The 26,705-nt window shown below is 38.4% G+C and overlaps 3 protein-coding genes across 4 annotated transcripts; all 3 read left to right on the top strand.

Moving 5' to 3' along the window:
* The first annotated feature begins 59 nt into the window (after positions 1–59).
* Positions 60–3,074, top strand: LOC124272857. The gene is made up of 8 exons (XM_046708083.1): positions 60–196; positions 522–575; positions 682–708; positions 1,298–1,345; positions 1,698–1,744; positions 1,990–2,107; positions 2,459–2,543; positions 2,848–3,074. Exons 1-8 carry the CDS (start codon positions 194–196, stop codon positions 2,919–2,921), a joined length of 456 nt encoding a protein of 151 aa, XP_046564039.1. The 5' UTR covers positions 60–193; the 3' UTR covers positions 2,922–3,074.
* An 8,735-nt stretch (positions 3,075–11,809) lies between these two features.
* Positions 11,810–16,400, top strand: LOC124272856 (centrin-2-like). Its single transcript, XM_046708082.1, has 6 exons — positions 11,810–11,925; positions 13,300–13,362; positions 14,964–15,082; positions 15,322–15,474; positions 15,656–15,702; positions 16,345–16,400. The coding sequence occupies exons 2-6, from the start codon at positions 13,301–13,303 to the stop codon at positions 16,384–16,386; spliced, it is 423 nt and encodes a 140-aa protein (XP_046564038.1). The 5' UTR covers positions 11,810–11,925; position 13,300; the 3' UTR covers positions 16,387–16,400.
* A 4,386-nt stretch (positions 16,401–20,786) lies between these two features.
* Positions 20,787–25,752, top strand: LOC124272861. Of its 2 annotated transcripts, none has more exons than XM_046708084.1 (6): positions 20,787–20,857; positions 22,585–22,671; positions 22,968–23,095; positions 23,608–23,760; positions 24,949–24,995; positions 25,642–25,752. In XM_046708084.1, exons 2-6 carry the CDS (start codon positions 22,595–22,597, stop codon positions 25,678–25,680), a joined length of 444 nt encoding a protein of 147 aa, XP_046564040.1. In that variant the 5' UTR covers positions 20,787–20,857; positions 22,585–22,594; the 3' UTR covers positions 25,681–25,752. The 2 variants fall into 2 exon arrangements, with proteins under 2 accessions (XP_046564040.1, XP_046564041.1); XM_046708085.1 differs by lacking the exon at positions 20,787–20,857 and adding an exon at positions 21,688–21,697.
* Positions 25,753–26,705: the final 953 nt, after the last annotated feature.

The following is a 26,705-nucleotide window of genomic DNA, read 5'->3' as shown; positions in this document are numbered from 1 at the left end:
TGATAGATAACACATACTTACAAAGTGCCTGGTCAAATGTAACAAATTTCTGATTACCGGGTACACCATTCTAGTTGACGTCAAGTTCGTACTCATACTCGACACTGGTTACTTTTAATGAAGGGCTTCTCAAAGACGCAACAAAGATTTCACGTTATTACTACCATACAGTTCACATACAAATAAGAGTGGCATGGTATACGAAGATGTTTTAACATTTCTTGATGTGAAGATTATTTACATGAATATTTTTATCTGCAGATTTACGAGTTTCAATCCGAAGATTTATTTCCCGTGGTATGTATAGCGACTTCCGTGTATAGTCGCGTACCGCCATTGTGTAACCTGCTACATATGTTAATGATCACGAAAGGAGTTGTCATGGCAAAGATATTGGCATTTTTCAACGTTTGATTGGCATTTGGAAGTTTAAGGTTATTGTAAAGATAACATATACTTAAAGTACTAAACCTTGTGCCATAGGTTCTTCGATGAGTAACGAAAGTCATCTGTACTTACAGGAGACTGATTTGGAAGCAGAACTCCGACATGAAGCAAGCGGGGACGAGAATACGGTATGTGAGTCTTGTATTCCACACAAATGAGTACCCACCTATATTCCATAGCTAATGACTTCTGAATATTTTCTGAATAAAACTATTTCCATTCATTTCGTTACAGGCAACGGGGACACAACAGCGCGAGCAGGTATTATGACACTCATTATACAGTATCCTCGGATAAAACAGGGGTCATAAGCTATAGCAAGCCATCAACCAATAAAGAATAGCTGATCTAATGTTGAGTATTTTCAGAAAGAAAATTATTTAATTCATTCTTAAGATGAAATCATTTGGATAACTACAGATCCTGGTTCCTCAAGGTTAATTTGACTTTCTAAATGGTACATATGTTATCTTTGGGATTACATTTTCTTAGTAAAGTACAGATTCTAGTACTTTTTTGGGTTGAGTCCCATCCAGGATTCGAACCGACACCCTCAGGGTCAGGCACCTAATCGCTAGCACACAAAGCCGTGCCAATTGACACTTATCAGAGGGGTACACAAAGTCCGCAGTCTAGACTACCAGCTGTCCGACTTCCATTTTTTGTGGACGCCGCAGTGGCTGAGCGGTCTAGGCGTCTGACTAAGCGGTGTGCTGGCGATTAGGTGCCTGACTATGAGGGTGTGGGTTCGAGTAATCCCAAATATAACATGTTACATTTGACCACTTTCTGAAAATGGCATTGTGTATTTCATTTCTAAATAGCATTGTGTAATTTTCGTTGCGTTTAGGTTCAACGCTTTATCAAACAACACCGAAGGAAGGAAGAAACAAATGCTGTGAGTCTTTGCTTCTCTGTACATGTTGTCACTCTCACAACATCATGCCCGCTCATTGTGAGCTACTAAAGAGCGATTGATCTGTATCATAAATTATAATTATGTAATGTGTGAGACAGATTGCTTAATTTTAAATCTGGTGCTATGACATTTTCACTATTAGTGGATGATATTGTAATGAACAAGCCAACTTTGTAATGGGTGCATACTCGGCTTAAACACACAACATCATGCAGAGCGTTTTAATTATCAAACGGCGTAAACAGTAATCCAAAAGGCATTATCATCAGAGGAATGCCATATGAATATAAACTCTACCTGCGCTCATTATTTGTATTTGATTATGTTTCAGACGACTGGAAAATTGATGGAGGGCAAAGATGAAGACACGGGAATGTGGTAAGAATCTCCCAGCTATATATCTGCTGTCAGCGGAATCTGATGCTGCTAGTTTACAGCATTGATGAAAGACAGTGCAGGCAATTCCGAACCCACAGTTACCCTATAATTTACGCATGGCTTCTTCTGGTCGGTGCATTTAAAAAATAATTGCTGAGACGATATGTAAGATACTGAGTAATACCAGTACACGTGACATGGGCTTCTGTTCGATGTCTTCTCATTATGTTGCATTATATTATCAGGTTCAAGGTAAAAATTATACAGGAAGGAAATTCTCGTGTGAATGTCCATTGGATGAACTATTCAAAACACTATGATTCGTGGATAGAGACGAGCCTCATCAGACCCATCAAGCCAAAGGTTAGTATGATCTCAAGGAATATATTTTTCAAGATGATTCTCAAATATGACATGTAGTACCAGCCATGACTGACCCGACAAGACTTCTAGTCTTTTAGATGCAGTTTTAACACAGTTGCAGTGAATTGAGATTTTTCACCAAGAGAAGTGATGTTTATATATAGTTATGTTATGTAGTTATGCAGTTGATGAAAAGCTGTAAGTAAACAAAATAGATTATGTTCAATTTGATGGCATACGCTTGTTGAAAAAAGCACTTGTATTAAAAATTTCCTTTTCCCATTAGACAGATTTTTGTCCCACTCGTATTGCTAGCCACAGAAAAAGATAATTCACAAATCTGCGCTTCAGTTTGCAGAAGGGGACATGGTCAGCGCCCGTTACAACGTAACGTATAGGACAATGTATCCAGCAACAGTTGTAGCCGTTGATGGGGGTACGTCTATTATATCATTAGGTTTACTTAATGTATTAACATATCTTTCTACTGTTAGATTTGTCGACATTGTAAATAATATTGTGCATCGTACATAATCCAGTAACGTACATCTCTTCCATTGGTTATTCTTTTACTCTGTTATATTGAACAACGAGGATGTGACATCATTTGCTTGATAACGGTGTTAGTAGCTACACCGAAACGTCGCTCATAAAAGAAGTTGCATATCCATAACTCTCCTCGTTGATCATCACACCAACTTCTAAATGCCACTCAAACAAGCTCTGTCATATTGTTTCAGACAAGGTGTTTCTTCGTTATGAAGTTGGACTGGAAAAGAAAATTCACCAAAGATATGTAGAAAAAAGAAACTAATGTGGGACCGCAGTGTATACAGTATATGGTCTATATGTATTGAAACATAGATATCTATTCTGCATTTTATGTCATTTTCTATTTGGAACCTTTTTATCATGTGTCAAATATGAACATTTTTACCTTGATATACACGTAGGGGTTCCCTTAAAAACGTGAATTATAATATATATGTATGTATGTATGAATGTGTGTGTGTGTGTGTGTGTGTGTGTGCATCACAAATTCCAGTATGCCAAATGCCCATAAACACATTTTGTATTTGCAAGTATATACATTCATGAATAAATCATTTTAACCCTCAAAAACGTTTTTTACTTGACGCTATTTGCTTAGCCTAGTGGATGCATCTTAAAGCAAAAGAAACTTCGCTATATGCAAAATTACATAGTGAGATGGATGTTGGTGGATAATGGTGCTGACCGCATGTCACTGTAACACCACAAACTGATAGTTTCTATCTTTGGATATGATTGTTTTAATGAAGTGAGGACTATTATTTGCGTGCGTGAGAGCGTTTGTGGGTGCATGTGGGTGCATAACGAATAGTTACATGCAGAATATGCTAACATTTCTTCTGGCTGGGCGAAATGTTTTCTCTATCGCCCTAAATTAGCCGAAGTAAGCAACAATGAGCTAAAATATGTGTCATGATACTCATTTACAACCTTTAAACTTGAAAACAACCATGATTTTGAGCAAAAATAGAAAATCTCGCTCTAAATTAGCCGACTTAAGTCACAATGAGTTGAAAATTGTGTCATTATACTCATACACGTGCTTTCATTCATTTACAACCTCTAAACTTGAAAAAAGCATGATTTTGAGCAAAAGTAGAAACTCTCGCCCATGGGCCAAATGTTTTCTCGCCCATGGGCAAGATATTTTAATATCGGTCTAAATTAGTCGAATTAAGTCACAATGAGTTGGTGTGGTGATACTTCTAAACATGCTTTCATTCATTTACAACCTTCAAACTTGAAAAAACCCATGATTTTGAGCAAACATAGAAAATCTCGCCCATGGGCCAAACTTTCTTTCGCCCATGGGCGAGATATTTTAATATCGTTCTAAATTAGTCGAATTAAGTCACAATGAGTTAAATTTTGTGTGGTGATACTTATAAACATGCTTTCATTCATTTACAACCTTCAAACTTGAAAAAAACATGATTTTGAGCAAAAGTAGAAAATCTCGCCCATGGGCCAAATGTTTTCTCGCCCATGGGCAAGATATTTTAATATCGGTCTAAATTAGCCGAATTAAGTCACAATGAGTTAAATTTTGTGTGGTGATACTTCTAAACATGCTTTCATTCATTTACAACCTTCAAACTTGAAAAAACCCATGATTTTGAGCAAACATAGAAAATCTCGCCCATGGGCCAAACTTTCTTTCGCCCATGGACGAGATATTTTAATATCGGTCTAAATTAGCCGAATTAAGTCACAATGAGTTAATTTTTGTGTGGTGATACTTATAAACATGCTTTCATTCATTTACAACCTTCAAACTTGAAAAACCCATGATTTTGAGCAAACAGAGAAAATCTCGCCCATGGGCCAAACTTTCTTTCGCCCATGGGCTGGATATTTTAATATCGGTCTAAATTAGCCGAATTAAGTCACAATGAGTTAAATTTTGTGTGGTGATACTTCTACACATAATTTCATTCATTTACAACCTTCAAACTTGAAAAAAAATGATTTTGAGCAAACATAGAAAATCTCGCCCATGGGCCAAACTTTCTTTCGCCCATGGGCAAGATATTTAAATATCGGTCTAAATTAGCCGAATTAAGTTGCAATGAGTTAATTTTTGTGTGGTGATACTTCTAAACATGCTTTCATTCATTTTCAACCTCCAAAACATGAAGTCTGAGCGAAATTAAACATTCTCGCCCATGGGCGAGGTAGTTTAAATTTTGAGTTTTTGAAAAAAAAAATTTCATTTTTTCATCCTTAGCATATATTCATGACAACTGCATATTTAATTTTGTCAGATCCTTTGTCAGAAAGTGGCCACAGGGCGGAGAGTTTCTGGACTTTTATGAGTCCAGAATTAAATTGTGACGTGTTCATTGTTTTGCAGGACAATTTTAAACAATTTGATGTCAAGAATGAATGTTGATGGGCAAAACGGCAAGTTTTCTTTTAAGAATACAAGGTTGTATTCAATCATCTCTGGTAAGTTAATTACCAAGTGCAGCATTTTCATCATGACCATAGCAAATAATATATGACAGTAAAGCATCGTCTAATTCATCCTACCGGTAATTCATAGTCTAATTAAATAATCAACTTGCAATTGAGGATTTTCTTTGAAAATGTTTAAGAAAACTTCCATTCCTTCGGTTGAAAATATAAATTGTTTACACTTTTCGTCATATTTTGTATTGATGCTGTTCATATGTTCACATGCCAAGTTACAGCAGTGAAATGAACCTTTCAAGTGATTGATTAAACAAATACTTGAATCATTGAAGACAATATATCTTCCATATAACTTATTCATGTATTTAAATGTAAAATTTCAGAATGTGTCCTATCTCAAGGGAATGAGATGGGAATGCATCCGAAGCAAATTTCAAGAAAGAGTTAGGAACGTTTCTGACGTATCCACCTGACCGCCAGGCAGGGGAGTGGCAGAAAGAAGAGGAGCTGATAATTGTGTTTTTTGGAGTTGTAATTGTGTTGAAAAATCTGAACTGTGGTATTGAAATTGGTGGCGTAAATGTCACTTTGATGCTATATGCAGATGATATTGTGTTATTATCACAACTGAGATCACCTACAGACTATGTCATGTGTGATGTTTTACATTATGCATTAAACCACGTTTTCTGTGTGCGTGTGTGTTCATAAAGATTTCATGAAAAGTGACTTGTTTTATGTGCTGTCTTCAGGTATAGTTCCTGGTCATCTTGGATCCCTTTCATGGTGAAAGTAATTGCATTGTGTTTATTCAGGGGTCTGTCTAAGAGCTGAAATTCAGACAAAATGTCTTCTCGGGACAATTTTCACCTTTTCAAGGTAACAATACAACAGTAAATAGTTTTTCTTAATTTGGAATACTCTTTTCTCCTTACATGAATTATACGTCCAACTGACATAAAACTTAAATGAACATTATATTGAATGTGGAATTTTAACCAAGTATTTTATCAGGTAAATATTTTTACTGCAATTTTCTGTTTGAACACTGTTTATTGCAGGTAGCTTTTTGGGTATTTTAGCTGGATGCAGGAGTTTGGTGCTACTTTATTGTAGTTTAAAGATGAAATGCGAGTCTATTTACAGGAAAGCGTAATACCTCCGATAATCGGTCAAACTTCAACATTAATTCTACGTCGGATATCTACGTAAAAAAACCTTTCATATACAACCTATTTTCAATCTATTTTCAACGTTGAGGATCAACCTTTTTTCAACGTTGATAATCGGTCAAACATCAACATTGATTCCACGTCGGATATCTACGTCAAAAAAACTTTCATATACAACCTATTTTCAATCTATTTTCAACGTTGAGGATCAACCTTTTTTCAACGTTGATAATCGGTCAAACATCAACATTGATTCCACGTCGGATATCTACGTACAAAAAACTTTCATATACAACCTATTTTCAATCTATTTTCAACGTTGAGGATCAACCTATTCTCAACGTTGATAATCGTCAAACTTCAACGTTGATTCCAATCGTTGATAATCGGTCAAACTTCAACGTTGATTCCACGTCGGATATCTACGTAAAAAAACCTTTCATATACAACCTATTTTCAATCTATTTTCAACGTTGAGGACCAACCTATTCTCAACGTTGACAATCGGTCAAACTTCAACGTTGATTCCACGTCGGATATCTACGTCAAAAAAACTTTCATATACAACCTATTTTCAATCTATTTTCAACGTTGAGGATCAACCTTTTTTCAACGTTGATAATCGGTCAAACATCAACATTGATTCCACGTCGGATATGTACGTCAAAAAAACTTTCATATACAACCTATTTTCAATCTATTTTCAACGTTGAGGATCAACCTATTCTCAACGTTGATAATCGGTCAAACTTCAACGTTGATTCCACGTCGGATATCTACGTCAAAAAAACTTTCATATACAACCTATTTTCAATCTATTTTCAACGTTGAGGATCAACCTATTCTCAACGTTGATAATCGGTCAAACTTCAACGTTGATTCCACGTCGGATATCTACGTCAAAAAAACTTTCATATACAACCTATTTTCAATCTATTTTCAACGTTGAGGATCAACCTATTCTCAACGTTGATAATCGGTCAAACTTCAACGTTGATTCCACGTCGGATATCTACGTCAAAAAAACTTTCATATACAACCTATTTTCAATCTATTTTCAACGTTGAGGATCAACCTTTTTTCAACGTTGATAATCGGTCAAACTTCAACGTTGATTCCACGTCGGATATCTACGTCAAAAACTTTCATATACAACCTATTTTCAATCTATTTTCAACGTTGAGGATCAACCTTTTCTCAACGTTGATAATCGGTCAAACATCAACGTTGATTCCACGTCGGATATCTACGTCAAAAAAACTTTCATATACAACCTATTTTCAATCTATTTTCAACGTTGAGGATCAACCTATTCTCAACGTTGATAATCGGTCAAACTTCAACGTTGATTCCACGTCGGATATCTACGTCAAAAAAACTTTCATATACAACCTATTTTCAATCTATTTTCAACGTTGAGGATCAACCTTTTTTCAACGTTGATAATCGGTCAAACTTCAACGTTGATTCCACGTCGGATATCTACGTCAAAAAAACTTTCATATACAACCTATTTTCAATCTATTTTCAACGTTGAGGATCAACCTATTCTCAACGTTGAAACAACGTTGATGTGCCTGCTGGGTTATCATGAAGGTTTTTTTTATGTAGGTGGCTTGAAACGCGCTTTTACGAAGGTTCGATCACATTAATATTGGTTTTACATCCTCTTTTCTCTTAACATGTCAAAACTGATTGAAATTCTAATCGCAGATAAAAGAATAAGACAATAAATAGTATGCCAAAATATCGTTACCATGACAACCCTGTGATATTTCACCTCATGTAAGAGAGTAATAAATGTGATGCTAGGTATGGCAGCACTACTCTGCAGATGATAGTGTATATCGTAAATTTCAATAAGTTGCTGCAGCGCTATCCCTAATCACTGGGTATCTATACAATTATATGTGTGATGGAGGAGAACATGCGTCGCTACTTTTCTCAATAATCTGAATACATGTATGTAGCGTGAAACCGGCAGACACCTATAGAAGAAAGTACTTGCCCTACCTGTAACAACCATGTCCCGTGTCTATATGGGAATGTTCGGAATGAATGACTTTTATCTGGGCCCGTTTATGATGATACATATTGCGATCTTTCACAATAATCTAACTGGCTATCAGATTGAGAGTACTTTCAAACATAACCTCTATTATTGTATTTATACAGCAACATTCTTCGAACTTTAAAATTTGTCCAGATACGTCCGCCAGATACATAGCACACTACCCCTTTCTCTCTTGATCTTCTCAAACGACCGAGGTTCCCAATTGCACAGATCGATGCTCATGCTGTTGATCACTGGATTGTCTGGTCCAGACTCGATTATTTACAGACCGCCGCCATATAGCTGGAATATTGCTGAGTGCGGCGTAAAACTCAACTCACTCACTCACTCAAACGACTGTTGCAAGTTCGAAGAATCCTTGTCAAAGTAGAAAAGTCTTAAGACTGTTCCCTACAAATTTGTAACATACACATTGTACCCTAAATGGGTAGAGCTTCCGTTCGGGGGAAGATCAGAAGGACAACGATACCATTATCTCCAACGTTGTAGAAAACACTCCACTTACTTAGGAAAGCAATAACTCACTGAGATATTGCATTCATGTCGGAATCAATATTTTCGGCACCTGTCCGATCTGAACTTGAACATGCGAGGTCTGCGTCTATGTCAGGTTAAAGGTCTGCAAGATCTTTAGCAACACTGGGGCGTAATAGTCATAGGCCTGCTCCAAACAACGGAATATATATTTTGTGAGAAGGACTTCTTCGACATGGAAAATTATAGCAATGCAACATCACATTTACTTGTGTGACATTTGCTTTCGGAATCTGGGTTACAGGTTTATGGATCGTCAATTTAAACAGGACAATCCAGACGAATTTCACAAAAGGAACGGAGGTCCAACATGCCAATGGTATACTCAGAGAACGCACACGCTGTGCTATCCGGTCATAATCGCTATACGGTAAAAACTATTTTTCATTTCATGTCTCACAGAATATATAATTTGATAATGCATTGTTTGTTATCGTAAACGTTTGTGTTAATGAAAGAAATGTTGACAGCTTAAGTTCTTGTGTGGCGTTTTACAGCAAAGGCTGAGCGGAAAGAGAAATAACATGGTTCAGGCACTGTGAGACTATTAAGAAAGGTTACATGCAGTGCAATAATATTCCAATTATGTACTGCCAAAAACTATTTTACAGTACTGATGCGAGAGCTGAAGAGACTTAAGAAATTACGAGTTGGTTCGTGTAGCGTATTTAGCCGTGGTCCAAGAGAGATAAAGTGCTATTCTGTTGGGACAGCTAGGGACACTTGCAAGGACAAAGGGGGAAGCTCATCGCCCTTTTTGTTCACCACTCACAAGATTTGCCAACACAGGAGATAAAGCGTAACTGATACTGGTAGCAAGAGCGAGTGCAGCTTAATAAGCCATGTTAGCTTGTGTAACACTGCTTTCTTAGTCAGGCTCTTTTAATGATAAGAATAATGAGATCACGTGAACGTTGATTTCAAACGTACTAAAATGTGTGAAAATGAAATTACATGAACCAAGTAATTCACATGATGGAAACAAACGATCATCTTGCTTGAGCACAGGTAACATGAAGGTGTATGAACCGTTCATATACATACCCCTGAAATCCGGTATGATACATAAATATCTAAGGTGTGTAAACATTTGCAAATTTAAATATGTTTCCCCACCTAAGTAAATTTATATGTTTCCAACCTGAGTAAACTTAGAACGAAATCGGAAATTTCAGCACCCACTGAAATTCATAGGAATGCATCGGAAATACTGTATGATCATGTATTTACCGGGGTATCTGTTTTGCAATTAATGTTTGGAAATACCTGACAATCCGGTCATGGCATACATGAACGGGGTACTTGTGCATACGAAAATGTACGATGAGCATATGTTTCAAAGGTATAGGTTCATATGAAATATATGCCCGAAGTTAGGAAATATCTGAAAACATACGTAAATCCGATCATGGCATGTAATGTCCTACTGTATTTACGTTCATTTCAATGGTTTACTATCCGGGTTTTGGTCCTGTGTCCCTGAGTTATGTAAATTGAATATCTCTCACAATAATGACCTTGCTGTCAATAGAAATGAAATCAACGCAGCTTGACCATTGTCGCCATGGCCACCATCGTAGAGTCATTAGAAAGTTAGACAAAGGCCGGTTGGCCACTGTTCCAAGCATGGCATTGTGGATGAGGTGCGGGGTACTGCAAGCTGACCAGACATCTGTCGCAAATGCAAATGCGACAGACAGACAGACAGACAGGTTTACTAAAGTCTCACTCGTAGTACATATAACAACATATATAACTTCATATACATATACAATATAAATAAAATATGCTACGACCAGTCGCTCAGCGACTTATGAGAGACACATCTTAAGCATTATTGAAATAAAATATTTATAAAATATATATTTACAAAAAGCAGCTATATAAAATGGTCATGTAAATTAGCCATATAAAATTTCACGTCTTTTAACTAAAATATCATGGCAGATTTTGGCAACGCTAAAAACTACATCGGGAGAAGTAAAAAACATATGAAAGCCTTTCAATGCATGATAAATCCTTAAAATGAACGTTATTAAGAGCACATTTTTGCATAAGATCTTTTCTGATATAGTTAAAAGCTGGACATAAAATTAAAACATGGGTTTCATCCTCGACTACAGTTTGGCAATTAAAACAAAATCTCTCGTTGTGCGGTTTATTTTCATATCTTCCCGTTTCAACTCTTATTGGGGCCACTCCACATCTGACACGAGGCAGTCTGATCAGGATTCGGCCCTTACAAAGAATGCTTTGTGTTGGTCAGGACTTGACTCTGAGACAGCGGCTGGGCAAGTTGGCTGACCATCGCCTCCCGAATGCCGCCTAGTCATTGTTACAACATCATGTAGTTGTGTATCATGAATACAGTGTTGTGGACCCACTGATGGATTCTTGTGTTCGAAGAGACAGTTATCCTCTTTAAACAGCCAGGGATGCATACCACCAGCACAAATAAATTTAATATACAGAGCACATAATGCTCTACTAGCCGCCTTACAGAGCTCTTTAACAGTTTTATGCATGTCCATATGCTCGTTTAAACACAAGTCTCAGACTAGCTGACTTGTGGGGATGTATCCCAACATCTGTACTATGATTTAGAGCCTCTCTGCCAGAATGAAGACACACAGCGGAGGCGTTGGAATGATGTAATCTGTCTCACCGGATAGAAACGTCGTAATTGTATTTCAAGACTTTATACTAAGACTTTACATTGCTGGCAAGTTATTGGAATTGATACCATTTCTTCAGACACAGAGAAGAAAGCATGGCAAGCATTTCAACCATTATATAATTATTAAATTAAGATCCATATTTATCACTACACCAATACGGCGTTAATATTTGCACAACTCTCGAGGTAAATACCTGTATATATGTTGTAATATATTCTTCGGATACTCCGATAAGGATCACTTGTGCAAAGTATGCTTATGGGAGATGCCAGCTTGTCTCTTCTAAGATTGGTTCATCTTATCATGGTCACATGGCAGGTTCGTCTTTGGGATAGTCAATAAGAGCACCTGCATTTCGTTGTTCTTGCTGCAGTTCTGTTGCACGTTACTCGGGTAAGTCATATTGACAGCATGCTCATATCCAGAGAAACGGTCACAGGTGTTTTAATGTTTAACAGTGTTTTCAATTTCTAAAAATACAAAGGTTATCATTATGTCTCGGTATGATTGTATGTTGTTTATTGTTCGGGCACTTGGCTTTTTGGCAAAATAGTCCTGCCATTCATCTGCAGAATGATAACAATAATTTTAACATTGCACATTTAGTACATGATCCCAATGTTCTTTTGACTATATTTAGTGGATATGGAGCTTTCGTGATGTAACCTGTTAAGTAGATTACTTGCAACAAAGGTGATAATACTTAATTATAACTGAACTGATACTTCGATTTTACCAAATACCAAATTTGCATCGATGTGTTAACATCAACATATAGAGAATCTCACCCGAGTGTCTTGGTATCAACTATGTCGCCACGAGTTTGTTATCTGAGGCTTGCCGAGGATATTTTTACTTTTATCAACGAGTTTTGATATATTTGATATCAGAAGACACAGGGCGAGATTCTATTTATCATCAAAATTCACTCTTTAGTTTTAAATGAAAAATGTACATCTCTGAACACGGTACGACCATTAGACTTGCAGTACAGCGATGTCATAGCATTGTGACGTCATCAAGTTCAAGACGTCATAGCTTTGTCAGGGTATTGTACAACATTTACTGTTAGATCTCACACGAGCTATATATCACGTGGAACACAGTTTTTGAAGATAAACATACAAACTTACGTCAGCGCTTGCGTTCTGTAAGCAGCTTTACATATACTGTATACGAGGGAAAGAGCGGCCAATGCGTCATGCGAAGTTATTTCCCTTTAGCGTGCCAGAATTCAATGATCGTAGGTTCGAATCCTTGAATTTCTCCCCTGTTGTTTCAAGGATTGTCACCCGTAAAGATCCGCGTTAGAATCCATCCTCAACGGCCCTATTCTTGTGGTAAGAGGCGACTAACTGGATCGGGTGGTCAGCCTCGCTGACTTGGTTGACACGAGTCATCGTATCACAGTTGCGTAGATCGATGCTCATGCTGTTGATCACTGGATTGTCTGATCCAGACTCGATTATTTACAGACCGCCGCCATATAGCTGGAATATTGCTAAAAGGCGTAAAACTATACTCACTCACTCAATGTTTGTCTTCAACATATAGGGAGATTTACAATAGCTGTTAACCTTCCTCAAACGTCAAACTGACGATCCATTACGTCACTGAAATAGTGTTCAAACTAACACAACGTGTATACAGGTATTTGTTATCCTAAAAATATCAAACTTTTGAAAAAGGTCATCTTTTCTTTAGATACATTTGATTGTGTTTCAGAGAACATTCGTTTTGTTTACTTTGCATTTCTTTGATTTCCAGGATGATTTGCCTTCTTGTGCTGACTTTCGCTTACGGTGCTCTAAGCGCCACAACCACCCCAACGTAAGTTCCTGTTGTGTGAGAAGACTAGAACTGGCTAAAAATCGATAATTGGAAATATCGTCGATGGGAATTATTATTGACGATTAGCGATAAGGAAACTGTGTAATCGAAAATATCGTAAATGAATTATTGTGATGAAATAATGTTTAAGTTTACACAGAAAATACACAAAGTTAAGTCTATATTCATAGACTGCTCCTTAAGTATGTTGAGGACGGCGTTTTTGTTGACAATCCATGGCTTAATATGTCGACATTCACCACTGGTGTGACATGTATTGATTTATTAAAAATTTCCGTCGCTTTGTTCATAAATATTTCTCCGATATTTATCGATAATCGATCGATATTCATTAAACGATGATCGATCTCTATGATATATATCGATAACCAGACATTAATTAGATTTACAAAAGCAAAGCACATTTCAGTTGCGGCGAAACGTATTTTTGACGTTCCTGGATTAAACTCATTCTGTCGAATATTTCTAGAAGAAAAGCCACTGGTAATTTCTTTAACAATTTGTCGATCACAAAACATGTTGAGACATTTTTATACATATAATATTTCTATACAAAGGATTTGTGTGTAGAGCTTGCACTTGTTCTTATTTCTTAACAAAACAAACTTAATAGTATAGAGGATCAACGTTTATGGTCGACTATCAAGTGTAAACAATTCTGAGCAAAGTAACTCTGGATATATCGAACTCCAAAGACACACCACCAGATCGTTGTACGTCATAAATATATTTGGTATTTCTTTTAGCATTAGGGGCGGTGATAACAGCGGCGTAAAACCGTACTCACTCACTCTGTTAACATTAAAGTTCAACACCAACTTGGGATTTGATCTATGTTGGCAAATACTCGTGATATCCATCTTCGTTACTTCGCAGTTGGCTGTAGTATCATTTAGAATGGTACGCCGATAGGACATATCGACGATATACCCTAAGCAGAAGCATTTTCATCCGATGTTCATGCCTTGATGAGCAATCCTCATTATCTGGAACAGTAATATTTGATATAATTACAAATAATTTTAATTATAGTTCTCATATTATTTAGAATGGTATGGGCATTTCGACGATATACCCTAAGCACATGAATAAATTGATGCGCGTCGAAATGGCTTAATTCCAAAGGAGTATGACTGAAATCAAACGGACATGAAAGGATGTTTCACATAGAAATCTATGTTTGTTTGTTTGTGTCGATATCTGTTACTGTTGTTCACTGCAGCTTGTACAGGTGTCAGCGTAAAATTGTTGTTTACTGCCCATGTAGGTGTCAGTATTCTAAAAGTGTTGTTTACTGTCCATGAAGGTGTCAGCGTAAAAGTGTTGTTTACTGTCCATGAAGGTGTCAGTATTCTAAAAGTGTTGTTTACTGCCCATGTAGGTGTCAGCGTAAAAGTGTTGTTTACTGCCCATGTAGGTGTCAGTATTCTAAAAGTGTTGTTTACTGTCCATGAAGGTGTCGATACGCTAATTATGCTGTTTACTTTAGCATGTAGGTGTCAGTATTCTAAAAGTGTTGTTTACTGTCCATGAAGGTGTCGAAATGCTAATTAAGCTGTTTACTGTTTCATTTCTTTTAGATATGCACCGGATTTGGCGACAGGTCTCAAGGAAGCTTTCGACAACATCGATGCCGATGATAATGGCATTCTGGATGTGTCCGAGTTTAGGAAGATTTTTGCCCGACTTGATCTCAACAGTAGGTTTCGTTCAGAAATTCTTTGAAGACTTAAACTAACGGGCAACAGAAACGATACCAAGTCGAAATCACTGATATCAGATTTAGAAAACGACAAGCCACCATTGTAAAAAAAGGATAGTGAATTTTAATAACGGGTGTATGTATGAACTAAATTGCATACACTCACAGCTTAGCTTCAGATAGTTATATTTTTTGTTATTGAATATCATTAAATGGAATATGTCTTTTAATTTCAGAGGATGGCAAGCTGGAATTGGCCGAGTATATGAGTGTTAATAATGTGACGAAAGCCTTTGCTGAAAAGGTTTTCCAGCCTTTCGACGCCGACAAGGACGATGACCTCCAGGGGGCCGAATTAAACAGCGTCCTCACCGTGTTGGACACCAACGGTAATGAACCTTGACCTTTACTGTGAACACGTGCCCTCACGGTGAACAGATCTTCATCAACCCATACTTGTCATGAGATGCGAGGGGAGGGAGGCTTTAACCGTTAAGTTACCCTGCCGTCCCCACAGAATCAGGTTTAGAAATAGAAAAGCCAAACAAACCCTTGTCATCATCTTTTCAGGTGATGGCGAGGTCAGCCGAGCGGAATTCATCACCGAGTACAAGAGGGTAGGTCATCCTTGCGCTCCGAACAAGGAGGCATTTGGACCTTTTTAAAACAGAAGTGACAAACGAAACAATTCATTGTGTTTAAGCTAGAACAGTCCATATTTACAATTTTGAGGTCTTTGTACCAACAATTTCATAACACAAGATTAAAAAAAATATAATTTGTTCGTACCCTGTGCAACGAGTAGAGAAAAGTATGGTTTCACACCGCTTTTAGCAATAATCGAGCAATATAACAGCGGGGACACCAGGAATGGGTTTGACACGCTGTACCCGTGTGGAGAATCGAACCTGGGTCTTCAGCGTGACGAGCGGGTGCTTTATCCATTAGGCTAACTCACCGCCGCAAATAGTTCTATAACGTACTATACTGTATATAACGCCCTTAATTGAAGTTACAGCGTTTCGCGACGTCATCTTATAGAAACGTCAATCACGAGAAATACATAAAGACTGAATCATACGCACACACACACACGCACGCACACACGCACGCACCATACCAAAAGACAGGTATCTAATCATTTCCACCCATGACACGTTATTTTTCTGATCCTTCAACATGCAAAGTCAGGTATTCTGTATTTGTAAGCGCAATTTCAACACAAGCTATTAATTTCAATCATTTTTTTCTTTTCCCAGATCTTCGCCATGCAACAAACCGGGCCTCCTGTTGGTAAATAAACACATTAGCAACAGTATGTTGTTATTTTTTCTTCTGGCAAACACAAACATGTCTAAGCTGTGTCGTGTCCATTGTCCACCTGTAGGCGTAAGATGTAAATGGCCGAATGCATAGAAGACATCGCTCGATCACGATCTACAGTCTAGTTCGGCGTATGCTTGTCGCATTATCAGTTACACATAAAAATAGCTGAAACATTAGAACAGAACAACGAACCATAACCAACACCCTCTGTGTCAGCGGCTGTGAAACTTTTTGCGTGCAACCACCAAATTTGCTAGGTATGTGTTCATTAGGGTAATAGACAGCAGGTGTATTCAATGGGATCGAGGGTCAAGTGTTTCGTTTCTGTTAGTATGATGCTTACAACGCTCTCAGGAATATTCCAGTTATAAGAATGTGGGCGTTAAATGATGCAGGATGGTCACTCCAGTGATTGATATCATGAGCGTCGACTTACGAAAATAGGATACGACGACATTCCATTCTTGTCCACCAGCACAACATGGTGGTAAGAAATCTGAACACGTGACATCGTCCGAATGCCAATTTATACAAGGACCTAGATTTTCGAAGCTCTCTTAGCGCTAAGATAGTCGTAAGTGCCATTCATTAACATTAACTTACGACTATCTTAGCGCTAAGAGAGCCTCGAACTTCTAGGCCCAGTGGCGTAGCTACCATTATAAAAAAGCCCTGGCTTACACATGATTGTTGCTAAAAAGGTTGGGCAAGTCTTTTGTGGGTGTGGGTGTGTTCTTTTCGAAAGACAATACATTGTACTTTGAAAAATCCCGAAATACCTATTGTTGTAAGTGAAAAATCAAATCCATGTTGAAATCAGAACATTATATAACCAGTGCCATTTCACAGTTCATGATATGAAGATATATGTTTTAAAGTTTACATGTAATAGTTTCCGTTTAAGAGAAGGCAGTTACATTCATAATAATGAAAGATCCAGAGATTTCTGTTTCTTTAAACCTTTGTAATTATATTGAAGATGGATACCATTTTATGTTTATATGTCAACAGTGAGTGATTGAATATTTGATAACGCTGCATCAGCAACTTTGCAGCTATTTGATGTTTTTGAATAATTAGCATAAGAAGAAAGTACCTCTCGCCATATGACATCCCCACCGGAAATGAATCACACGCAGGTACCGCGAACACGTGACAATCATAATGTGGGTGTGTTCTTATCGAAAGACAATACTTTGAAAAATCCCGAAATACCTATTGTTGTAAGTGAGTGAGTGAGTTTGGTTTTAGCACCTTAAGTTTGACGGCGGTCTGTAAACAATCGAGTCTAGTAGAGTGATTTATCATGTTATATCGAAATACTCTTAAAAAACGTATGGGGGTAATCGCAAATACTTCAAAATTTCAGAATTTAACAAATTAGGAAGAAGTTCATGACGTATGGCAGTAGGTATCATAGTGAGTGAGTGAATTTAGTTTTACGCCGCACTCAGCAATATTCCAACTATATGGCGGCGGTCTGTAAATTATCGAGTTTAGACCAGACAATCCAGCTATCAGCAGATTCCAGGCTATAAAGAAATTATCCAAACGTACACTTCTCCATCAAGGACACTTGTTTGTGAGTCGAGGTAAACTCCTGCTATAAATTATGTAATAATGCAAAACTGTTATAATGTGGAGAGATATATACATATATATATATATACCCCTTAAGTCAAATGTGAATTTGAAGCAAAAAATAAGTCTGTTTAGCCTAGCAGAGAGCACACAAACCCCCTTCCCTCAAAAATGTTATTCTAAATACAGATCCCTAGGACACAATAAACAATCACCCTGACTGGTTCATGACGTACGGCAGAAGGTATCATAGTGAGTGAGTGAATTTAGTTTTACGCCGCAGTCAGCAATATTCCAACTATATGGTGGCGGTCTGTAAATTATCGAGTTTGGACCAGACAATCGAGTGATCAAAAGCATCAGTATCGATCTGCGCAATTGGGAACCGATGACATGTGTCAACCAAGTCAGCGAGCCTGACCATCCGATCCCGTTAGTCGCCTTTTACGACAAGCAAAGTCGCCTTTTATGACAAGAATGGGTTGCTTAAGACCTATTCTACCCCGGATCTTCACGGGTCGTAGGTATCATAACCACCGACAGAAGGACGATATTGATAAGATTTAAAAGACAGAATATAGTACGCAATACGCACACGATTTCTCTAACATTCATTTATGTGACGAAATAAACTGGGTATGAATTTCCCAGTGGAAATATGGAGGAGTCTGTCCCACTCCTCATGAAGCGCACTACCGAAGTCAACAGCTTGTTGATGCACATGACCACCCTATTATGTCCCAGACGTGTTCAAGCGGTTAAAGGGGCGGTGGGGTAGCCTAATGGTTAAAGCGTTGGCTCGTCAAGCCGAAGACCAGGGTTCGAATCCCCACATGGGCACAATGTGTGAAGCCCATTTCTGATGTCCCCCGCCGTGATGTTGCTAGAATATTGCTAAAAGCGGCGTAAAACCAAACTCAGTCAGTCAGTCAAGCGGTTAAAAGTCTGGGTCCATTGCTGATTATGGCTTTCTGTGGATTTTGTGCTGATACAGATGAACTCGGACGTTGGAGTCTGATTCACGGAAGAGTGTCAGTATTTTGTCTCGATCGCGCTATTGCGTATCACACGCCCGTCGACGTCCGCTTGTACGCAACAGCATGTATGCTTTAACCTCTACCCTGTTTCATCTAATCTTGACCTTTGTGACAGAGGTCGATGGCACCTATGCACTTATCTTTAAGGTCAGTGAAAGTCTTGTCTACTGAGGCAAGGGCACTTATTATAGGAAACATACATAAGTTCTCAGTGAAGTCTTACTTTCGTCGATGTATATCTTATCAGCGTCTCGTGTCATGCTTTTAGACATGGGATTGGTCTTCAGACGCTTATCTTTCAGGTTTATAGTAACGCACACCTGGCGAAGGACATGTAACTATCATGCGTCATATCTACTGTTAGCGTTACCAATAAAAATTGCGTTTAGTGAAACCCAGTGTAACTACTCAAAGTACTCGTACTAAGCAAAAATATTCACATGTGGATTGCTATTCCCCCAGAATATAAACCTTTGCACAATAATAAAAAACAAATGCTTCATGTGCAATTCATTATCCATTTTGAAAATTCTGATTAATACTTAGTGAAGTAGTGTTCACTTATGCCTCATCACCATGTAACCAAGAAAACAGGAGAAGAAGACGAAGAGAAGAAGAAGAGGAGTGGAAACGGAGATGAAGAAGAAGACATAAAAGCGGAAGCAGATAGCACCATTCACAGTCCCTTTTATCCCTGCATGCTTACATAAGTAGGCAATAGTTTCTGTGAAAATTGTAGACATCAGTCCTTTCTTTGCAGTGTATAAATAGAAGTACGAAATAAAAGCTCTAGCACCAAAAATAAACCTTGCCTCCTATGAATTTGTTGCCTTTGAAATTAAAGCCAAATATGTAATTTTAGGTCAGCAATGTACTGGTACACTATAATACTGAATAAATTAGGAGTTATGCTGTTGATACGAAAAACAGCTCCCCTCTACGATAATCGTTCAGTTGAACATTGGATTTACCTGTAAAGTTAACTTTGAAGAAAACGCGGACTACCACTAACCTTTAGATTTACACAATTATATAGACCTTGTGAAGATCCGGGTTAGAATTGATCTACAGTAATCCACTGTAGACGACTAACGGGATCAGGTGGTCAGGCTCGCTGGCTTGGTTGACACATGTCATCGGTTCCCAATTGCGCAGATCGATGCTCATGCTGTTGATCACTGGACGGTCTGGTCCAGAGTCGATTATTTACAGACCGCCGCCATATAGCTGGAATATTGCTGAGTGCGGCGTAAAACTAAACTCACTCACATAATTATATCCTTACTTCAATTTACCATTTTTAGTACCACGTCAAAATACGTCAGATGTAGGACAATACAGTATCACTTTCCCTATACACACGTAACATTGGTTGGTTGGTTGTTGTTAAACGCCGCAATATTGCAGGTATATGTTGGCGGTCTGTAAATAATCGAGTCTGGAACATACAATCCATTGATCAAAAGCATGAGTATCGATCTACGCCTGACCACCCGATCCCGTTAGTCGCCTCTTACGACAAGCATGGGTTGGGTTACTGAAGATCAATTCCAACCCTGATCTTCACGGGTACACACGTAACAATGGACACAGTCACACACCTCACATAGTCGTCCAAAGTAACCAGTCTTCAATGCTCCGGGTGGCTGGCTTTTATTAAGTGAGAAATATGTATGGGTCATTTGTTTCAACTGATAATTTTCGGTTTTTCTTGAGTGTGAGTTAGACAAATCTCACCCTTCTTATCATAAGGTTCACGAACACGTCGTCAGATATAATTAGCTACTCTACCAACAGCCCACCGCATACTTCTCTATCTGTGGTACTGGTAAGTACATTTTATAATATTTCTTCCAGTTGTAACATACCTTTGATATTTGGGATTATTTTAAATCGAATTTGTTTCTGAAAATATTGGAAAACATAATTTCACTTCAGTGTGCTTTATGGCGGTTAGAACTACAGTCCGTTTGATTTCATTTGAGACAGATGAATTGCTTACTAACACAAAATGTAATAAGTGGAAGTCACATGAAATCGACAGACAACCTCTGATGATTTGTCTCATAATTTTGGCAAACCCGAATGAAAAAGTTGTTTAACAAACGCTCTTCATGTTGTTGTCACTTTTCGCTATTTTAACGAGGGGGGACCACTTGCTGGTAGAACAGCCAAGTGTGTTGCACGTGTGTAATTGAAATTTCACTACACACCCTTGTTGATTACCTGGCTGTTCTACAAGCATGTGGTCCCCCCTCGTAAAAGAATAGCGAAAAGTGACAAGAAAATAATAGTCGTTTGGTAAACAGCCAAGTGTGCGAGTTGCACGTGTGAAATTGAAATTTCACTACATACGCTTGCTGATTACCTGGCTGTTCTACAAGCAAGTGGTCCCCCCTCGTAAAAAATAGCGAAAAGTGACAACAACATAATGATCGCTTGTAAAACAACTTTTTTATTCGGGTGTCCAACATTATGAAACAAATCAACAGAGTTGGTCTGTCGATTTCACGTGACTGTGCAAAATTTGGTTTTGTAGCAATGATTAGATTTGTGCTAGTGAGCAATTCATCGGTCTCAAATGAAATCAAACGGACTGTCAAACAAAGGAACAGTAAGTCGTGGCTAGTATACTGTGAGAAGGTTGTCTATGTTAAACTGTGGTATGGTATCTGAGAAGGATCGCACTGTAACCGTTTTAAGTCCAGGCGTGTTTTAGCTGCAACCCCTGTAATTGTATATGTGTTAAACCTATGACCAGACGCTAAAGGTGAAATGACCTCACCTCCCGCTTACATATCATGAAGCACAACTAATCAGTTCACCTCGTCTTACCCTGCCTTTTGTCAGGAATGTATTTTCACGGCTTTTCTGAAGAGGAGGGTAGTGGTTAAAGTGTTCGCTCGTCACGGTGAAAATTCAGGTTCGATTCCCCAAATGTGTAAGATGCGTGAAGCCCATTTCTGTCGTCCCCCGCCGTGATATTGCTGGGACATTGCATAAAACCCGACTCACTTGTGCATGTATTCATGTGTCATTACTTGCTCGGTATTGCCCGACCAGCCAGCTCAGTAGATAAGCTGAATGACCAGCCCATGGCGGTGGGGTAGCCTAGTGGTGCTTTCACTCGTAACGCCGAAGACCCAGGTTCGATTCCCCACGTAGGTGCAATGTGTGAAGCCCATTTCTGGTGTCCCCCGCCGTGATATTGCCGGGATATTGCTGAAGGTGGCGTACAGCCTTCTTCATTCAGTTTTCATCAAACTCTGATTTGCAAAATTCGGTTCAATATCGAACATATTATTGTGACAAGTTCCTAAACCACTCCAAATCTTCTGTCCAACTTTTCATCAGTTGATACTGGTTTACATACATGAACATTCGAGTTTGTACATGTTTCTAAAAAATCTGATAAACGTATGGTGTACCAAATCATTCTGTGAAGTAAAAAATGAGCCCCAATCTATTTTTAATGTACATTACATTCTCAACAGTTTACTTGTATCTCCCACGTATGTTTTATTAAACCAAATGGTTGTTTTCCTATATTTGCAGATCAGGAAAGATGCGTGTGCTTCTCGTCCTGGTTTTAACGTCGGTGTTGGCTGACGCCCAAACTACCATGTTGCACACCAATCATGGGTTGAGTATCATATCTAACACACTGTCTACTTAAATAGCAGAGGTAGAGCGGTAGAATGTTCCCACTGCAGGTCTAGCCTGATGAACTGTCTGATGTTGCAGGTCTATTGAACTCATGTTGCAGGTCTGGCCTGATGAACTGTCTGATGTTGCAGGTCTACTGAACTCATGTTGCAGGTCTATTGAACTCATGTTGTAGGTCTGGCCTGATGAACTGTCTGATGTTGCAGGTCTGTTGAACTCATGTTGCAGGTCTATTGAACTCATGTTGCAGGTCTATTGAACTCATGTTGCAGGTCTGGCCTGATGTACGAGTTCATGATGGTGAGCCACCATGCAGCCTTTGAGCTCCTAGACGCCAACAACGACAGCTCCATCACTCTGGACGAGCTCGAAGTCTACTACGCTAAGTATGATAACCTAGGTAATGGAAGCTCCCCACAGCTGATATGTATTTTGTTAAGTGTCGACCAAATTGAATCAAGTATACCCAGAAATCAACACAGAATGACTCCAACAAACAATAAGTTTTCCACCGCTCTAAGCAATATGCCAGCAATATCGGCGAGGGACACCAGAAATGGGCTTCACACATTGTACCCATGTGGTGAATCGAACCTGGGCCTTTTGCTTCACGAGCGAACACTTTAACCACTAGGCTACCCCACCTCCCATAAACAACAAGGAAATGATATGCAATTAACAATTGCATTAGAATATGAACTAGATTTTCAAATCAATACAGCTTACTGGAAAGTAAAAAAAACTTACAGTACAAAATACAATGGCAATACAATTACAACGGTAGTCAAAATTCAATGATGAACAGTAGCAGTTATGACAGTATTTGTGATGATTATTTGTGACCCAGTATGATGGGGATCTATTCCAACGTGGATTTCACACCGGGTTTATTTATTTGCTATCGTCATCCAGGCAACGGGCGCATCACCTTAGACGAATTCGTCAACTCAACCGGAATGGACAAAATGATGGCGAGGAATGAGTTCAATGTCATCGACGAAGACAAAGATGGCGTGCTCACCATAGTAGACATCAGAGACCTCTACAAAACATTCGACGTCTACCGTAAGTTGTATAATCGTCTCTGCTATCTATGTTGGAAGCATGTATATGGAATTTATAACACCATAAGCGAAATATATGCAGTTACTAGGACTGTAACAATGCATCGTACTATCGATGGATTGCAATTGGTGAGTCTCCGATAGCAATTAATCGATGGTAGAAACGAAAAACTATCGATGCATCGATAGTATGTATGGCTAACGATAGTTTAGTAATTGACTTCCGTTGATAAATGAGCAGCGCAAAATTTTATTAAATATTTATGTTGTTTTGGATTTTTTTAATGTTTGAGTGCAGACATGCAGCTTCGTTGAGTTTGTTTTAATTGTTTACTTGATCTGGGTTTTAAGTTTCTTGTCAGTTATAAAAAGAGACTGAAACTTCTTCAACTTGTTTTTATTTCATATAAACTATACATTCATTTGGGATATGAAACTATTTGCAAAACAACTATTGCAATAGTATTGAAATAGTTGGTCGCAACAGACTATCGCTATCGCAATAGTTGTTTCCCCCTCAATAGCCACCCCTAGCAGGTACCAGGACATTGGACACCAGCTGCATCAGCTGTATTGGTAGTCAGGGCAGTACAAGTGGTAATACAACGATGGGCACCATGCTGTCGATGATGATGATGCTGTCGATGATGCTGTCGATGATGATGATGGTGATGATGATGATGATGCTGTCGATGATAACGATGACGATGATGATGATGATGACGGACGACGACGACGACGATGATGATGATGATGATGATGATGATGATGATGATGATGACCATAATCCATCTTTAAAAGATGAATAATTACAGGCCACTTTCACATGGCTGAAATATACTGAAAGAGACGGTGAGAGAGTGAATATTACTTTACGCCGCTTTTAGCGGCGGGGGACACCAGATATGACCTTCACACATTGTGCCCCTGTGGGGAATCGAAGCCGGGTCTTCGGCTTGACGAGCGTCTGACCACAGCCCCAGTGAGATGTTGAACAACAAACAGAAAATTGAAAAGATTACAATACATTGTATATGAAACTTTGAAAGGAAACTGAACAGAATGGACTCCATTTCCAGTGAACTTGAGAGAATAAACTGTTACTATTATTTTAAATATGATGATTAAATATGCTCCTGATTAAACTGGAACTGTTACGCATCTTAATGCCCATGTATTCACTTTACAGGTAACAACTCCGTGACGGAGCAGCAGTTTATCAATCGTTACGGAGAGGTAAGCTGTGACAATATACGTCAGGACAGAGGGTGGAGACATGCTTTGCCTGTTATACCAATATCTGAAGCCTTAACAAAATCAGCCTAGTTGTTAGAAACTGTCTTGACTCGTATGGTAACAGATGTGTTCATATTGATGAGAACTATTCTGATGTACAAAAGAAAGTTACACACCTGGTGTTTTGAAAAACTATTAAAAAAGTAAATATTTTGCTAGCCATGTTCCAAGTGGCTACGATATCTATGATATTATTGCAACACGTACACAATGTTTGTGACTCGTGAGTCACAATCAAAACACTTTTCTAAATATTACGCTGTTTTTAGGAAAACATTTTACCAAAGCATCAGATGTGTACTTTCTTTTGTACGTCAGTTTAGATAGTGATCCTTGCAATACTGTCATGTTTCGGATTACAATTAAACAACATGAAAGCCATTTGGAAAATAATGATGATATTCATGACAACATTTTAAATATTTCTGTTGTTTCAAAATGTGTAATTTCAAATCGGGCCGTAAGCCAACCATACCTCGTCTCTTTGATAGCAGATCTTTAAAATCTTTAAATGTTTTTCAACAATCTTCATTTCCAAGTCCGGTTGAGGTGACAAATATATTTCTAAAACATATTACTGTTACAGATTATGAAGATTGCTCATCAAGGTATGAACATCGGATGAAAAGGCAGATCCTAATGTGTGCTATGTAATGTATTAAACAATTTTGTATTAAACGTGTGCGTTGTTCATAAATTGAAAGGCGTCGTGTTGTCAGATATACCCCTTTAAACTGATAAATATACACTTACAAAATGTTGGCAATATGTCTCAAGTAGCTGTACTATACTAATAATAGGTGTGGGGCTCGGAAATAATGTTCCCTTTGACGTCCTTGCAGATACTCATAGTTTGTTTGTTGTTTAACGCTGCACTCAGCAATATTCCAGCTATATAGTGGCGGTCTGTAAAGAACCCAGTCGGGACAAGACAATCCCGTGATAGACATTATGAGCATTGATCTGCGCATTTGGGCACCAAGTCAACGAGCCTGACAACCCGATTCCGTCAGTCGCCCCCCAGTCGACAAACACGGATTTCATGCAATCTTAAAAAGTTACAGACTGTGCAATGCTGATAGAAAAATAATGGTCAACAAAACGACGATGCAAATTTATGCAGTGGACAACAATGCAGTAAAGCATGGGCAACAACGTAGCAACGAACGTGCAAATAATGGGCAACAAAGTAGTTACGAGCGTGCAAATAATGGGCAACAAAGCAGTTACGAACATGCAAATAATGGGCAACAAAGCAGTTACGAACATGCAAATAATGGGCAACAAAGGAGTTACGAACGTGCAAATAATGGGCAACAAAGTAGTAACGAACATGCAAATAATGAGCAACAAAGGAGTTACGAACGTACAAGTAAAGGGCAACAAAGTAGTAACGAACGTGCAAATAATGGGCAACAAAGTAGTTACGAACGTGCAAGTAATGGGCAACAAAGTAGTTACGAACATGCAAGTAGTAGGCAACAAAGTAGTTACGAACGTGCAAATAATGGGCAACAAAGTAGTTACGAACGTGCAAATATTGGGCAACAAAGTAGTTACGAGCGTGCAAATAATGGGCAACAAAGTAGTAACGAACATGCAAGTAGTAGGCAACAAAGTAGTTACGAACGTGCAAATAATGGGCAACAA

This window comes from Haliotis rubra, unplaced genomic scaffold, assembly GCF_003918875.1.
Source record: "Haliotis rubra isolate DU_JTF1 unplaced genomic scaffold, ASM391887v1 Scf1739, whole genome shotgun sequence".
Classification (NCBI taxonomy): Eukaryota; Metazoa; Mollusca; class Gastropoda; order Lepetellida; family Haliotidae; genus Haliotis; species Haliotis rubra.
This window is presented reverse-complemented; position numbering and strand designations above follow the sequence as displayed.

Excerpts from the sequence above, each read along its gene's own strand:
- LOC124272857 (XM_046708083.1), top strand. Across the intron at positions 576-681 it reads CAAGCGGGGACGAGAATACG|GCAACGGGGACACAACAGCG; the intron begins GTATGTGAGTCT and ends ATTTCGTTACAG. Across the intron at positions 2,544-2,847 it reads AGTTGTAGCCGTTGATGGGG|ACAAGGTGTTTCTTCGTTAT; the intron begins GTACGTCTATTA and ends ATATTGTTTCAG.
- LOC124272856 (XM_046708082.1), top strand. The coding sequence starts at position 13,301 with ATGATTTGCCTTCTTGTGCTGACTTTCGCTTACGGTGCTCTAAGCGCC. Across the intron at positions 13,363-14,963 it reads AGCGCCACAACCACCCCAAC|ATATGCACCGGATTTGGCGA; the intron begins GTAAGTTCCTGT and ends CATTTCTTTTAG. Across the intron at positions 15,083-15,321 it reads TGCCCGACTTGATCTCAACA|AGGATGGCAAGCTGGAATTG; the intron begins GTAGGTTTCGTT and ends TTTTAATTTCAG.
- LOC124272861 (XM_046708084.1), top strand. The coding sequence starts at position 22,595 with ATGCGTGTGCTTCTCGTCCTGGTTTTAACGTCGGTGTTGGCTGACGCC. Across the intron at positions 22,672-22,967 it reads ATGTTGCACACCAATCATGG|GTCTGGCCTGATGTACGAGT; the intron begins GTTGAGTATCAT and ends CTCATGTTGCAG. Across the intron at positions 23,096-23,607 it reads CGCTAAGTATGATAACCTAG|GCAACGGGCGCATCACCTTA; the intron begins GTAATGGAAGCT and ends ATCGTCATCCAG.